The 15,399-nt window shown below is 46.3% G+C and overlaps 2 protein-coding genes across 2 annotated transcripts; one reads left to right on the top strand and one right to left on the bottom strand.

Moving 5' to 3' along the window:
- The first annotated feature begins 591 nt into the window (after window positions 1–591).
- Window positions 592–4,572, top strand: LOC124681241. The gene is made up of 2 exons (XM_047216178.1): window positions 592–723; window positions 3,574–4,572. The coding sequence occupies exons 1-2, from the start codon at window positions 592–594 to the stop codon at window positions 4,543–4,545; spliced, it is 1,104 nt and encodes a 367-aa protein (XP_047072134.1). The 3' UTR covers window positions 4,546–4,572.
- Window positions 4,573–6,011: 1,439 nt separating this feature from the next.
- LOC124681242 (replication protein A 14 kDa subunit-like) lies at window positions 6,012–9,241 on the bottom strand. The gene is made up of 3 exons (XM_047216179.1): window positions 9,167–9,241; window positions 7,322–7,582; window positions 6,012–6,446 (listed from the first exon to the last, which is right to left on the bottom strand). Exons 2-3 carry the CDS (start codon window positions 7,578–7,580, stop codon window positions 6,382–6,384), a joined length of 324 nt encoding a protein of 107 aa, XP_047072135.1. The 5' UTR covers window positions 7,581–7,582; window positions 9,167–9,241; the 3' UTR covers window positions 6,012–6,381.
- Window positions 9,242–15,399: the final 6,158 nt, after the last annotated feature.

Consider the following 15,399-nt stretch of genomic DNA (forward strand, 5'->3'; position numbering starts at 1 on the left):
AGAGCATCTCCACTCACCCTCCCCAAAGGCCCCTATAGGTTTTTGGGGAGCGTCGTCGCCAAAAATCGCGCCCAGCCGCGGCCCCCAATTTGTTTTTCACACCGGCGAGGCTCAACTTTCCATCTGGCGCCCCCAGGCCGAACTCAGTAGAAAGGGAGGCTAGCGGGGGCGCTGGATGGCTGGAAAATCGCCGCGGGCTAGTCTTGGCAGCGAGATGTGCCTACATCTTCCCTCTCGTTTCGCCGATTCCCGCCAGTTCCACCACTTCCTGCCTACATCTTCCCACCCTTTCCACCGCTTCCTGCCACTGTCGTCGCTATATTTAGGCGGGAAGTGGTGGAAGGGCCACATCTCATACCCTAGTTCTATAGATTTCTCTCTCACACATCTCACCCATGGCATCCGGTGATCTTGCCCTCACTCACGCGGAGGTGGAGGCGCTCAGCGCCTCTAACTACCGCTACTCGCAGGGGTTCTGATGCCCCCTGGGCTGGCGCCGGAGGCGTACCGGTCTCCCCTGGCCCCCAAGGTGCAGCTCGACGTGCGGTCATCACCCACCACTACTACGTCGAGCTCACCCCCGAGCAGCGCATGGATCCCCGCTGGGATCCCGACAACGCCGCCACTTGGGACGCCTTCTTCGCCAATCGCCGGGAGATGGAGCTCGCCAGCTACGAGAAGGAGGAGCAGGCCTACCGCGCAGCTGTGGCGACGGTGGCCAAGGTTGTAGCCGTTGCGGCCATCTGTCCCCGCCGCGTGCGCCGCCATAGCCTCTGCGGATGCAACCACCATCGCCGCCTCGTAGGTTCGAGCCGCGCCCGACGAGCGACGACGATGGCTCCTCCAACGACAACGACGGTGAGTTCGACGACTTCGAGTACATATACTATAGGCCTAGATATGAATATGTCTAGTCTTTTATTTGTAATGGAATAATGATAATTTTATTTGAAATATACATCATTTGTATGGGGGTCACGGCTGAGGACCAACCGGCCCCCATTTTGTGTTTACCGCCGGAGCCCCCATATGGGCTAAAAATCGGCACCGCCGGAGCCCATATGGAGGGACGAGTGGAGATGCTCTAACGAGCCTCTCCAATCGATCCGCCGTGCAAATCTAATTTTGTGTGGAAAGGCAAGCAAAGAATTTGATCTCTGGGGAGCCTAAACCTTTTCACACCGTCTTGTTCATAGTTGGTAAAGTTGATCCGAAAAATTGCACCTCATATATCGACTTGGCCGAATATTAGGTACTTGGAGTGTGCCTCTCAAAATATCATCCCAATATTTTCCTAGAGATGGATGCATGTTATCTGAGAGACCAAAGCTCCACAAATTGGGAGAGGTGCTCAATAGTGAAATTTTGAGTTCCGTCTCAGCGGAAACTTTATGAGATCTCCATGGACAATGTCCATCGGTCGACGCAAACAAAGGTTGGCTCTGGTGGTTAGATCCCTTGTGGTGGAATCAGTCCATCCAGGTTGAAGTCCTAGACTTGACATGGGTGTTTGCATTTACTTGGATTTTTTCCATGATTTAACCCGCTATACTTTCAGTGGTAGGTGACGTGCCCGTCAACAGCGAGACGCCAGTGGTGACTTTATCAACCTCAAGATATGACGGCTCAGTCCCTCGGAGGTCCTCATAGGGGTAGGGTGTGCATGTGTGCGTTCATAATGATGTTTGTACGTACGTGTTTGTGAGCATCTGCGTTGTACTGTATTTTTGAAAAAAAATATCCATCGGTCGACGTGTCCAAACGAAAGATGCGAGCTCGTGGTGCGGCCCGTAGGTACGTGTTGGTGTACTTAACTGAAGCACGCACGACAGGCTCCGTCTCTGCTCTCGCGAGTCGCCAAAATCTGGGCGTCCACTACCTCCCATTTTAATACCGAGCAGAGCAGACCAGCCACCAGCGGCTCCAACGATATCATACGCCCGTAGATTGCGTCGTCTCCCTGTTCGCTTCGAAATGCTGCTATACTTGTTTAGCGTTTTCGCGTGGCGGCCAGCGCCGGTTCTCCGGCCTGGTGCTCCTCACGATCATCGGAGTTGTGGTTAGCGAGCCAGACCTGGAAGCAATAAACAACGGTCGTGGTTCTTCAAATTAGAGATAAACAACGGTTTGACCTAGCAGGTTATTCTTTCGAGTTTTTTCAAGCCGTTGAGGAAAATCGTGTAGGCCTTGACATAATAGAGAAGGCTAATCAAAGATGATCTTAGTTGACACTAGCCAAGGCCTCGTTTTGAATTTCAATATCTCTGCTCGATCTGATTTTACAAGGGATGTTTTCTAGTCAGTGGTGACGCATGAATCGAGTTCTCCTTTGAACTCGTCGCATGGGAAGGCATGTAAATTATGCATTTTGGGGCCATGGAAATTCTTTGCAATGGTTCACGCGTATGACACACACCTTGCTCTAAGATTAATTGCCACATGGCTTGGTTTTAGAGGGACATGGCAAATGCACAAAATAGTACCGCATCAGTGGTGAAAAGTTGAAATAGCTCCTGCGATCCACCAAGGTCGCTTTTCGAGAAACTGAAAAAAAGAGCCAAATGTTAAAAATTCTTGAAAATATAGATGAAATGTAGATTAAGCAGGCAATTGGTTTTTTTTCGACGCATCTTTTCAACTATGACCTACATGCAAAAGGAAAAATAATCTGTAGAGCCTAATATAGTTGTTTGGAGCCACACATCTATATTCTTTGCATAGCTTACAAATTAGTGTATTATTGAAGAAAAAACCCACAAATCTATGGAACACATCTATGTGTATCCATCATTTATTTTTGAAGGTTTTCATTGTATATTTCAATTCAATTCAATGAGACTCCAAGTAACCCGGGAGCCAACACGTTGCTCCTCCCCTTTTTAAACTTGTCAGATGGGTGCCAGACACTTGTAATGCATATGATTGATGGTTACGTTGAAGGTGTGCAATCATGACTTTATGCATACATTTAATTACCAAAAAGATAAATAAAAATACAATATCTATCACCACTCACCCACCCAGATAGATTGAACTTTTGCAGGCATGTACACGGAAAATAACATTTTAGACACTCTAGCATGTTATTTGTCTACGTTTTGGATCCTCGAATGCTCATGATCACCCTATTCATCCCGGATGCATGCAATTCACGCAAGTGTTTCGAAGAGAGAGAGAGAGAGAGAGAGAGGAGTATTGAACTACAAACCTTAAACATTATAAGGAAATACCGTTTGGATTATAGTCTCCCGATCGAACGAGGAAAATAAGTTGCCATTTGGCAATTTTTGGTTTGTCCAAAATTGTTCGCTCTGAGAAACGTTCGCTCAATATTGGCATCCAAAACCTTAGGAGGCAAAATGCAGGGGTGATTCCGAAGAGAGCTTCATGGAGGCCTAGGCTCCCACACTCAAAATTTTAAAATCCTTTTGAAAATATAGCATTTAAAAAAGTTTCGTAAAAATCAATAATGAAAATCAGGTTTTATACTTGTGGCCGAAGGCCCCGAACCCACGTACTAGGAGGCCACCACCCACGACGCGACGAAACACTTCCGTTTACATATACCGCCAGCTAACCCTTCTCCATCCTCCCGCCCCCGTCAGTCTCGCCTTCGCCACCAAACCTCGCACCCCGCGCTGGCCCCTCGCCTCCCGTGCCATCGACCGCTGCAAAATGCAGGGCCTCGCCACCGCGCCCAGCAGCCCTACGCGGCCGCGCCACATCTGCTCCGGCCGAGACAGTGACCACGACGAAGACGGTGCAGCAGGCATCCACTACTTCTTCAGCTGCCCGGCCAGCCCCGTGCACTACATCCTCCGCTCGCCGCCAGCGTCCTGCGCGTCGGTGCACTACGCTCCCTCCACCGACGGAGACTTCTGCACGGCCGCCGGCGACTTCGAGTTCGCCGCGCGCGACCGCGGCGTCGGCGGCGCTGGCGCCGGCGCCACCATGTGCTCCGCCGAGGAGCTCTTCGTCTCCGGCCGCATCCGCGTCGGCTGCCTCTCCCCCATCCTCCAAGAAACCGATCGCGGTGAGCAGATGGAGGAGGGCGGCGTCGACGGCCGGTCACCGCGGCATCGCCGGGCCAGGTCGGCGTCGCCACCCCGGAGCCCCCGGCTCGACAAGAACGCGCCGCCTTCCGGCTCCTTCGCGTCAGAGTCGTCTTCGTCCTCCTCCTCGTCCTCTTCCAAGACCATCCGGCGGAGGATATCGCTGCGGGACCTCCTCGGCCGCACCTGCAGCGACCCCTCGGTGAGGCCGCCGCCGCCTATCACCACCGGTGCCGAGAGGTCAGGCTCCTGGCTGCCGTCTATATGGCCTTCGCGGGCAAGGAAGGCCCTGCCCTGCCCAGCACCGCTGCCTGCGCGCCGATCCACGTCGTCGGTCAAGAAGGCGCCGGGCGGTGCGGGGTATCATCATGATGCGCCGCCGCGGCGCACGACGTCTCTGCCGTACCGACAGGGCCTGGTCCTTGGATGCCTGGGCTTAGGAGCGCGGAGCTACGGGCTCGCTAAGTCCATGCACCCGCTCTCCACCCGGTGATCTCGTCACATTTCTCATAGTTTCAGGCACTGGTCATATGAAAATACTACTATGTTTGATGTGCTTATCTCCCCAGGGAAGAATGGAAAACAATTATGTAAATCTCAAATATTATTTTGTTCTGTTGGATGAATCCTTATTATATGCAAATGCTATTCTAGTTATCTGAACGACAAATCAGTTATCAGTTCTTTTCTTCATTGAGATGAATACAAATTTGATTGTCCCAGTTTTTCATTGGGTTTTGTGTTAATCGGTAATCTTAATCTTAAGCCCTCCATTTCTGCTTGCGGATACATGTCTATCTTTGAGATTTTTGTTTTTTGGGAGAAACACCAAGTACACGCACTTGGTGCTCGTCACTGGGTCGTGGACCTGCGGAACTGAGAATTGAAATTGAGGGAATTCAAGATTGACAAACACATTTGGTTCCTAAAGCACACGTGCATCTACTTTTCGAAAGTTATTCAAAATTAGTTTGGATACTTTCACGATGTCGTTAATTGCTAGACAAGAATATCACTGTAACACACAGCAATCATCAGTAACCCTAATGAGAAATGGTCGAACTGTGCAGTGCGCTTCTTCTCAAAAATTTCGGTGCCACATAAACTTCTAATAGGTCTCCGATTTGGCCCCGCCCTGGCCTCAAAAAATGGCAATGTCATAGCATCTTCGACTCATTCATTTTATTATGTCTCTTCGGTTTGGTTCTTAGGGCAATCTAACCACCCCTGGATCCATGGAATTCTAGGACACTTTTATTGGTATGGGCGGGACAGCCACTCAGCCAAGTCGATGTCCACAGGGGCCTCTTGATGTTGCTGTTAAAAGGGCTTTGCTCTAGTAGGAAGGAAGGAATGATTCACATCTAGCCTTGCTAGACAGTCGAAAGCTTGGTTTCCTTGGCTTCAGGAGTGAGCGTGTCTGCTGAAGGCGATGTGCTGTCTGGTGAACGCTGAAAAGTACTTGGTCAGAAATAGTCCCCAAGAAAGCTAGAAATTGCAGGAAAAAGATTGATGCTTAGTTGATAAGATCGCAAAATGGGTCTTGTGCTATACTTCAACATAGTTCAGAGAAGGAGAAAAGAACACATTCACTGAATTTGGAAGAAATTGATGCTTAGTTGATTAGATTGCAAAATGGGTCTTGTGCTACACTTCAACATACTACCTCCGATCAAATTAATTGACGCAAGACATTACCATACGGTGTGTACTTCGTGCGTGTGTCCGCATCAATCTGTTCCGAACAGAGAGTGTAGTTCAGAGAAGAAAAGAACACATTCACTGAATTTGGAAGAAATTTGCAGCAACTAATATCCCAACAACTAACCAAAAACCCACTGGGATTCATTACCACTAGGTTAGGTTGGCACTGAGTTGACTGCTCACTAGAGTACTAGACCACATGTTGACATAATCAACTGGAGTACAAGACTTGAACAGTAAACCGTAGATGCACAGTGAGGCTAAACCATTAAACTTAGGTGTGCAATGCTCTCACCACACAGGGCACAGATCTGGCAGCAGATGTTCAGCACACTGATGTAACTATCCCAGTGTCCAAATCCATCCGATTGTAACATAAAGCTTTTGGTTTACTTTGCTTAGAAACAGCAAAGGAAATAAGCTCTTCAACTGCAAGGGGCACACACACTTGCCGCCATAGGGATACATAGATTAGATTAGGTTAATATGTCTAATAAGTGCATAAAGTTGACCCAAATTACTGAGGTGACTGAAGTAACGTTTGAACAGATCTTAAAGCGATAAACGAAGCATCAATTCCAAGCATGCTTGATTTGCCAAACATCTTCTATGCGATGCTGAACTTCTACAGGAACAGGTACTTGTACTTGTCGCTTGCAAGCTTGCACAGTCCATTGAATGGCACAGGATCTGCATGATAAACATGACAGGGAGATCAATGGTGATGTGAAAAAGTAGAAATAGTGTTGATCCCATATAGAGGTAATGTAGAAAGATAAACTTTGGAGGGAAAAGGGCTAAAGTAGAATTATTTCTACTACTTGCAACATAAGTGCAGAATAAAGCATATACAAAATCTGAAATGTACCACAAGCTCTTGTTAATAAGATTTCATTGAGTTGTTGTGAATTATTTTATCAAACGGTGGGCAAAATAACCATCTTCAGAATAAACAGCCACAGCTACATTCTCCATGCAGGATGAACAGTGTTTGTTATCATGACATATATCAAAGATGAGGTCAATCATAATAATAAATAAGGCAGCATTTCGCTGATGATCTAAGGTTTCTAAAGGGAGTTCGAGCATCTGAAGTGACATAACTATGCAGAAGCATATAATTCTCTTGAACAACTTGAGTCAGTTCGGACTTTATAGTTTTTTATTATGAAATATCTGAAAATCATTGGTTATTCCAGAGAATAAGAGGGAGAATCGCCTAGGCTTTTGCGATGCTCTCAAACAATACAAGAATTCAATGAGAAATGTATGAATCAATGTCGATGTGAACAAAGAATAACAGTGCCAATTGCCAAATAGTCAGTACCAAAAAGGTTTAGAAATAAAGCACATTATCTTAGTTCAGCTGCGCTCCTCACTGACCAAACGCGGAAATGGAACATCAAAATAGGTACTGCTTCTCTTTGGAATAATTTAAAATGAAACAAACTTCAATTTTGAAACTTTAAACCCATTGCAGCAAGTAGAACATACCAACAGTTCACAATAGTAGTCATAAAAATGCAATAAAGAATAACACAATAAATAGGCGTGTCAAATCTCACCAAAGTTTTCACCAAAATCTGTCCAGCTTTCAGCGCGGATGGACTGGTCGCTGTCAGGGATTCCCATAACCTCTATATAGTGCGGTGCTTCAGGGGCACCAGGAGCACCTCTGATGGTCAACTGATGCCCATCAGTGGACTGGACGACAAGAACTCCACTTTCATTGCGTTGGACTTGAACCACTGTGCGCACTCTTCGCCCAACAAACATCTTCAGAGTCTCTCCATTGACAAATGGTGAAGGAACTGAAGTATCCATCTCTGCAAGGTGTGGCGTCAGATAATTCAACACTATCCTCAAATAGCATAGAGAAATAAAAAAAAAAGTTCACATCCCCTGCTCCTAGTATTTTATCAATGGAGCAACATAATGGAAGAAATATTACTTATGGTGCCTAGAAGTGTAGCATTTTCATCAACACCGTAGGAACATATGGTACATTGAAGTTGTGACAATGATAGGTGATAACAATGCATTTGGAGCTATAAAGGAGAAACAACGATGCATGGTGATAAACCAAACATTTTGGCAGCTATGTCATGACTTATAGCAGAATGTGGTGCTACTATTCACTACAGCCCCATTGTTTGCAAATTCTTCTACACCCTCCAGACCAAATTAATTGGCGCAGGGCTGCACCAATTAATTTGGGCTGGAGGGAGTATCATAATCTGCTCGTAACTGTCACAATAAAACTATGTAAATCATATGTTTGTTCCAGTGGTGGAAGCTTTGTTGAGGCAAAGGGGGGCAAACGGCAAACTTTGCCTCTATAAGCTCCAGCTCAAACCAGCTATAGCTTAGCTAGCTCAGCTTGGCAAAGTCGAACTTGCCCCATCCATGCATTTGGTTGATTGGCTTGATGGCGAGAGCGAGGCGCTAATTACTTGGGCTGCTAGGAAAGCTTTTAGAGTTAACCCAGATGTGTCTGCAGTACTTAGCTGTGTATGCATGCTTCAGTCCAAGCTAGTACTCAGTTCCGGTACGAATAAATTCATTACTAAGTTTGCTAGCTACTCACCTACAAAGAAATTGCCATCACAGATACAGAAAGCGGAAAGATGAGAGACGGAAGTACTATATGCATATCGAGCTCGTTTCTTGCTGCAGCCATTGAGGTAATCAATTTAGAATGAAAAATAATCAAGGGAAGAGAGAGATCGTAATGGAGAATGGAAAATACAGTGATATGTTGCGGATTGGTTCGTCCAACGCTGAGAGTTAAGTGGATTTTTTTTTTCCAAAACTGGGCGAGGTTATTCTGGCCCTGAGAGGCTAGTCGGCCCTCAAAAGCGAGATTATACTTACAGTACCAAAAATCTATCTTGGACCAGTGAGGCTATAACCGGTTTTTCTGTCAAACGAAACACACCCTACACACTTTTGGCATCATAATCTGCTCATAACTGACAAAATAAAACTCAGCTAAATCATACATTTGTTCCAGTGGCATAGCTCTGTTGGGGTCAAAGGGGGCAATGACCCCCATAGCTCATAGAAAATTTTCATGAAACCAAATTTAAGTCCTTATATAATAAAAATATGTTATATTGCCTCCCTCATCTGTTTAAGAGACTTTAGGCCCCTTCAAAAGTCATTCTCAAGCTCCGCCACTGGCTTGTCCATAACTCTATATTTCCATGCCTTTTAAACAGGTGAATATGCACATCTGGCCAATTTACTCTACGGGGAATCGATCTCGAGCGCGCTTGAAGAACAACAGCTCAACAAAATCGAGAAATGGATGGATCGATAATTCGTAGATCCGCTGAAGGCGGGATGAGGACGCGGGGGATTGGGGGGGAGGGGGGGGGGTAAGAGAGAGGAGTTCGAGGTGGCCGTACCCGCTTCGCTGGGAGAAGACGGCGAGTTCGGCGGCGCTGAGGGTTCCGGCGCTTCGGCTCGGTGGCGGCTTGGGAGTCTGGGGTTTTGGGGAATGGCGGAAGGTAGTTGCGACTGCCGAGATCAATAAGTTTGCCCACGCGGGCCACGGGCGGCCCATGGGCATCTAGAAAGTGTGTCTACTACCTTGTCCATAAAAAGATATAAAAAATTGTCTAAATTTAAATTTATCTAGATATATTTGAATTTAGACAAACATTTAACATTTTTATGGGCGGAGGGAGTACAAAAAAAAGCTAGTCTTCGAATATATGTTCACAAACAAGTGTAACATTCAAATCTCTTCGTATTTCCTATAGGCCTTGTTTGGTGCTAGAATATTTGTGTGTTTTAAGGAGTGTTTCACGGAGAGTTTTTGGTGAAAAAATACTCTTCATTTTAGTACTTCATAACATACTAGCGCGTGTGCAGCAGCAATAATCCCGCGCGCTACCACCATCAGAGCGATGACGTACATAAGCCGTGGATGCATGCGTGCCTCAGGCGTAATGTTGTGCTAATTCACGTGTGAACAAGACGTTGGCCATTGGGCCACAGCCTGGGTCCCACCACCAACGGACGGATAGAAACCAGCGTGGGCACGTGTGCCTATCCGAGTTTCCCCCATCGCCGAGAGTAAAAAACGCGGCAGGCACCTCGCGTTTTGATCCCCTGCTGATCCGGCGAGTTTTGGGTCCAAAACTTGATATTACTCGATCTGATACTCGTCGGCCAAACAACTTGTATAATGTACTTATTTAATTGCATGTGGAATATACACCGCAAAACCAGACAAACCCCGCGTGCCAAACGAGGGGATAAGTGACTCAATCCTTTTTTAAATACGGATATATGTATACACTAAAAACACGTTCAGAAATTGGTATACATCTAGATATAATTGGGTTACTTATTTTTAGACGGATGAAGTTTAATTTTTTTACGAAATAGTAATGTTTATTAGTACATCTGTTTAAAAAAGATGCCGAAAATTTATCTAAATTTAGATGTATCTAAACGCTCTTTAGTATATAAATGCATTTGATTTAGAAAAATCTAGAATATCTTTTTATGGATAGAGTGGGTACTTTTTTTTTTTGAACAAAGTGAGGCGCCAAGGGCACCAATTTCATTTAGCTCAATGACAGATTACAGAGTGCAGTATATAGCCTGTCATGTTCAGAGATTGCAAAGAAGTGTAAAAAATGGAATTCCAAGGCTCATCTGGCCAATGCCCCGGAACGACTTGTCAGATGAAACATGTTTTCCAACGACACGAACAATTATTTGTAAGCATAATGTACACGAACAACTACGCTTGAGTTGTGGCAATACCCGTGTTTCGAATCTTGTGCACACAACTAACTCGTCAATAAACAACAATTCAACCACATCATATTTTGGACACTCATGTTTTAAGTTTTGAATTTAAAATTATTTTTTTTTGGAAAAATTCACTTATATATTTATAATTTTCAACAACAGTACATGAAAGCGCAAGAGAGCAGCAGCCATCACTGATGAAGAGAAACAGACTAAGAAAAACAACCATAAATGGACTCATCCCGCCAACAAGGACCACCACGCCTCCATGGTCCTAAGGCCACGGGAAGCGAGGCAGATAGGCGGTTGCACTAGCGGCTCATGTAAATTTACTATTATTTTTTTATCAAACAACTACATGGTGAGCGCAGAGAGACGGTGTGTTAGAATCTGTATTAAACAGTGTATAGGTGTCCCAATATAATCGCCCTAACAAATAGCAGAACTATTATTACAAGTTATCAAATTGATAATGGCTATTCAAATTATAATCTGCACAACTAAAATGATACTAATGGTTAACAGATCTTCTCGATGATATATCTCATGCAGTTACCAACTTTATTGTTGCAACTCGGGGCCACAAGTAAATGGAATGCAAGTGTTACACAAAAGGTATTGATTACATTCTCTCACTTTCTACGGATTCTATTGTTTTTATTTTATTTTTTGAAACAAGACACATAAAGGCCCCAGCTTATACTAAAAGCTGAAACAAACAGTCAAAGCCAAGAACAAGGTTTTTTTCTCAAGTGCAGCTATTCCTATTGCAACAGAAAGAAAGACCGATGGTACAAGAAGGAAGATAGCTGCCTCCACGAGAACACTACTCACACTAGCCCTACACTACTAAGAACAAACTTGCTAGCGAAAAGCAGATAGACTTTCAACAATTAGCCAACACCAGCTCGATCAACGTCTTTCACCAAAGCTCGTGCAGCTTCTTATCAAACGTTGCAAGGATATCCTTGGTCGCCGCGAGCCTCTTAAGGCGAACAGTGGTCTCCACTACAGCAACAAAGATAAAGCCATATAAAGTGAATTTAGAGGGTTTAACGACACTTCATATTGAAACACTCACTCATTCTTGGTTCTCCTCTCCCGAAACCCTACCTCCTCTCCCGCCCCCTCCCGCGCAGCCGCCCCTCAGGCCGTCGGCGCACATGCCGACGCTGCTGATGGCCCCGGCGGCGGTGGCGGCGCCCCTTTCGTCGAAGACGAGGGGGAGGAGGGGGTTTCCACAGCGGCACTCCATGGGAGGAGATGTGGCGCCGGTGGTGGAAGCTGGGCGGCACGGCTGCTTGGTCGGGGCCTGATGCCCTTCGTCGGTAGCCATGGTGGAGTGGGTGGAGCGGTGGAGGCCTCCGCCCCCGGCGGTGGTTTGGCGGTGGTACGCATGATCCGTGTCGTCGTCTTCTTCCCTGGTGATCTGGCAGGAGGGACTGGCGGCATGGGGGCTGCTGGCTTGCTTTGTTTTGGTGGCGGTCCTCGGGTTTCTCGCAAGCGAAGATGAAGATCTACTGGAGGTCAGTTTGCCTTGATCTGGTTGGAGAGATGAGTTCCAGAAAGCTCCGTTGGCGAATGGAACAGTGCATCTTTTGCCTGGAGTTTGTTGGATCGGGTGGTATTCGGTCATGCGCATCCATTTTTTATTCTGACCGTTTGGTTCCTGAGGGGGCGGCGTGAAGCTCTATTTTATGTTGACATCAGGTGACTTTTTGGTTCATGATGAAGTCAGAAGAAGGAATATCATGAAGGCTTGATTGGTGGACTGGTTAAAGGAGTTTCGAGTCTCCGTGATGCTAAGGGACTTGCTTGGCGTTCCGGGCTCCGCAGCAGTGGTATGCAAGTGGGGCGGCAGCACAAGTGAAGTTCAGAGTCTTCCTTTCAAGGTGAAAACCCAAGGTCTAACTTTAACTGGTTGTGCCTGACAATGATCTTGTTGGAGGCATTGTTTTGAGAGTGCGAACTATCTTCAGGGTGAAAACCTAAGACCTTTGGTCGGGCGACGACGACGCTGGTGCACTATTCCTTTCTTGGACGCGTCACTTTTGGAGAGTCTGTATTTCAGGTGTTTTCACGGTGGTGGCTACTAGGGACAAAACAACAATGTTTTGTCTAAGGATAATTCTATTGTTTACTTTACACACATTGCGCTTAATGCGATAATCTGTTGCTTGCACTTAATACTGGAAGGGGTTCGAATGATAACCTGAAGGTGGATTATTAGTCATAGACGCAGTTGAATTACGGTCTATGTATTATGTTATAATGCCTAATTAAATACTACAATAACCTTTATCTTATCATAGCATGCATTGTCATGCCCTCACAATTACCAATTTTCCAACTGTAATTTGTTCACCGAACACATGTTATTTGGAGAGTTATGATACGTCTCCGACGTATCGATAATTTCTTATGTTCCATGCCACATTATTGATGATATCTACATGTTTTATACACATTATATGTCGTATTTATGCATTTTCCGGCACTAACCTATTAACGAGATGCCGAAGAGCCAGTTGCTATTTTCTGATGTTTTTGGTTTCAGAAATCCTACAAAGGAAATATTCTCGGAATTGGACGAAATCAACGCCCAGGGTCCTATTTTTGCACGAAGCTTCCAGAAGACCGAGGGGGAAAGGAAGTGGGGCCACGAGGCGCCGACACAACAGGGCGGCGCGGCCCGGCCCTTGGCCGCGCGGCCCTGGTGTGTGGGGCCCTCATGTGGCCCCCGCGTTGCCCTTCCGCCTACTTAAAGTCTTCGTCGCGAAACCCCCGATCCGAGAGCCACGATACGGAAAACCTTGCGAGACGCCGCCGCCGCCAATCCCATCTCGGGGGATTCCGGAGATCGCCTGCGGCACCCTGCCGGAGAGGGGAATCATCTCTCGGAGGACTCTTCACCGCCATGGTCGCCTCCGGAGTGATGAGTGAGTAGTTCACCCCTGGACTATGGGTCCATAGCAGTAGCTAGATGGTCGTCTTCTTCTCATGTGCTTCATTGTCGGATCTTGTGAGCTGCCTAACATGATCAAGATCATCTATCTGTAATTCTATACGTTGTATTTGTCGGGATCCGATGGATAGAGAATACTATGTTATGTTGATTATCAATCTATCACCTATGTGTTGTTTATGATCTTGCATGCTCTCCGTTATTAGTAGAGGCTCTGGCCAAGTTTTTACTCTTAACTCCAAGAGGGAGTATTTATGCTCGATAGTGGGTTCATGCCTCCATTAAATGCGGGACGATGACGAGAAAGTTCTAAGGTTGTGGATGTGCTGTTGCCACTAGGGATAAAACATTGATGCTATGTCCGAGGATGTAGTTATTGATTACATTACGCACCATACTTAATGCAATTGTCTGTTGTTTGCAACTTAATACCGGAAGGGGTTCGGATGATAACCTGAAGGTGGACTTTTTAGGCATAGATGCATGCTGGATAGCGGTCTATGTACTTTGTTGTAATGCTGATGACCCACAAGTATAGAGGATCGCAACAGTCTTCGAGGGAAGTATTACCCAATTTATTGATTCGACACGAGGGGAGACAAAGAATACTTGAAAGCCTTAACAGCGGAGTTGTCAATTCAGCTGCACCTGGAAACAGACTTGCTCGCAAGGGTTTATCAGTAGTAACAGTTTTATAGTAGTAGCAGTAGTGAAATAACAGCAGCAGAGTAACAAAGACAGCAGTAGTGATTTTAGTAAACAGCAGGATTAAAATACTGTAGGCACGGGGACGGATGACGGGCGTTGCATGGATGAGAGAAACTCATGTAACAATCATAGCAGGGCATTTGCGAGATAATAATAAAACGGTATCCAAGTACTAATCAATCAATAGGCATGTGTTCCAATTATAGTCGTACGTGCTCGCAATGAGAAACTTGCACAACATCTTTTGTCCTACCAGCCGGTGGCAGCCGGGCCTCAAGGGAAACTACTCGGATATTAAGGTACTCCTTTTAATAGAGTACCGGAGCAAAGCATTAACACTCCGTGAACACATGTGATCCTCACATCGCTACCATTCCCTCCGGTTGTCCCGATTTCGTCACTTCGGGGCCATTGGTTCCGGACAGCGACATGTGTATACAACTTGCGAGTAAGATCATAAACAACGAATATCTTCATGAATCAATAACATGTTCGGATCCGAGATCATGGCACTCGGGCCCTAGTGACAAGCATTAAGCATAACAAGTTGCAACAATATCATAAAAGTAACATCTACGGATACTAGGCACTATGCCCTAACAATCTTATGCTATTACATGACCAATCTCATCCAATCCCTACCATCCCCTTCGGCCTACAGCGGGGGAATTACTCACACATGGATGGGGGAAACATTGCTGGTTGATGGAGAGGCGTTGGCGGTGATGGCGGTGATGATCTCCTCCAATTCCCCGTCCGGCGGAGTGCCGGAACGGAGACTTCGGATCCCGAGACGGAGTTTCGCGATGTGGCGGCGTTCTGGAGGGTTTTGGCGACTTCGACTTCTCTCCGTGCGTTTTTAGGTCGAGGCGAATAAGTAGTCCGAAGGAGGGCGTCGGAGGCCGGCCGAGGGGGCCACACCACGGGCCGCGCGGGCCCCCACGGGCCGCGCCGCCCTATGGTGTGGGGCCCTCGGGCCTCCACCTTACTTGTCCTTACGGCTCCGTCGATGATTGGGAAAATAGGCCCTTTCGTCAAAATCCCGAGGTTTTTCCTGAAAGTTGGATTTCTGCACAAAAACGAGACACCAGAACAGTTCTGCTGAAAACAACGTTAGTCCGTGTTAGTTGCATCCAAAATACACAAATTAGAGGCAAAACAATAGCAAAAGTGTTCGGGAAAGTAGATACGTTTTGGACG

This window comes from Lolium rigidum, unplaced genomic scaffold (assembly GCF_022539505.1).
Source record: "Lolium rigidum isolate FL_2022 unplaced genomic scaffold, APGP_CSIRO_Lrig_0.1 contig_37353_1, whole genome shotgun sequence".
NCBI classification, from domain to species: domain Eukaryota; kingdom Viridiplantae; phylum Streptophyta; class Magnoliopsida; order Poales; family Poaceae; genus Lolium; species Lolium rigidum.

What these genes read in the sequence shown, in the direction of transcription:
- LOC124681241 (XM_047216178.1), top strand. Translation starts at nt 592, where the DNA reads ATGGATCCCCGCTGGGATCCCGACAACGCCGCCACTTGGGACGCCTTC. An exon ending in CTGTGGCGACGGTGGCCAAG is followed by an intron (nt 724 to 3,573) that starts GTTGTAGCCGTT and finishes ATATACCGCCAG; the next exon opens with CTAACCCTTCTCCATCCTCC.
- LOC124681242 (XM_047216179.1), bottom strand. Translation starts at nt 7,580, where the DNA reads ATGGATACTTCAGTTCCTTCACCATTTGTCAATGGAGAGACTCTGAAG. An exon ending in AGATTTTGGTGAAAACTTTG is followed by an intron (nt 6,447 to 7,321) that starts GTGAGATTTGAC and finishes TTTATCATGCAG; the next exon opens with ATCCTGTGCCATTCAATGGA.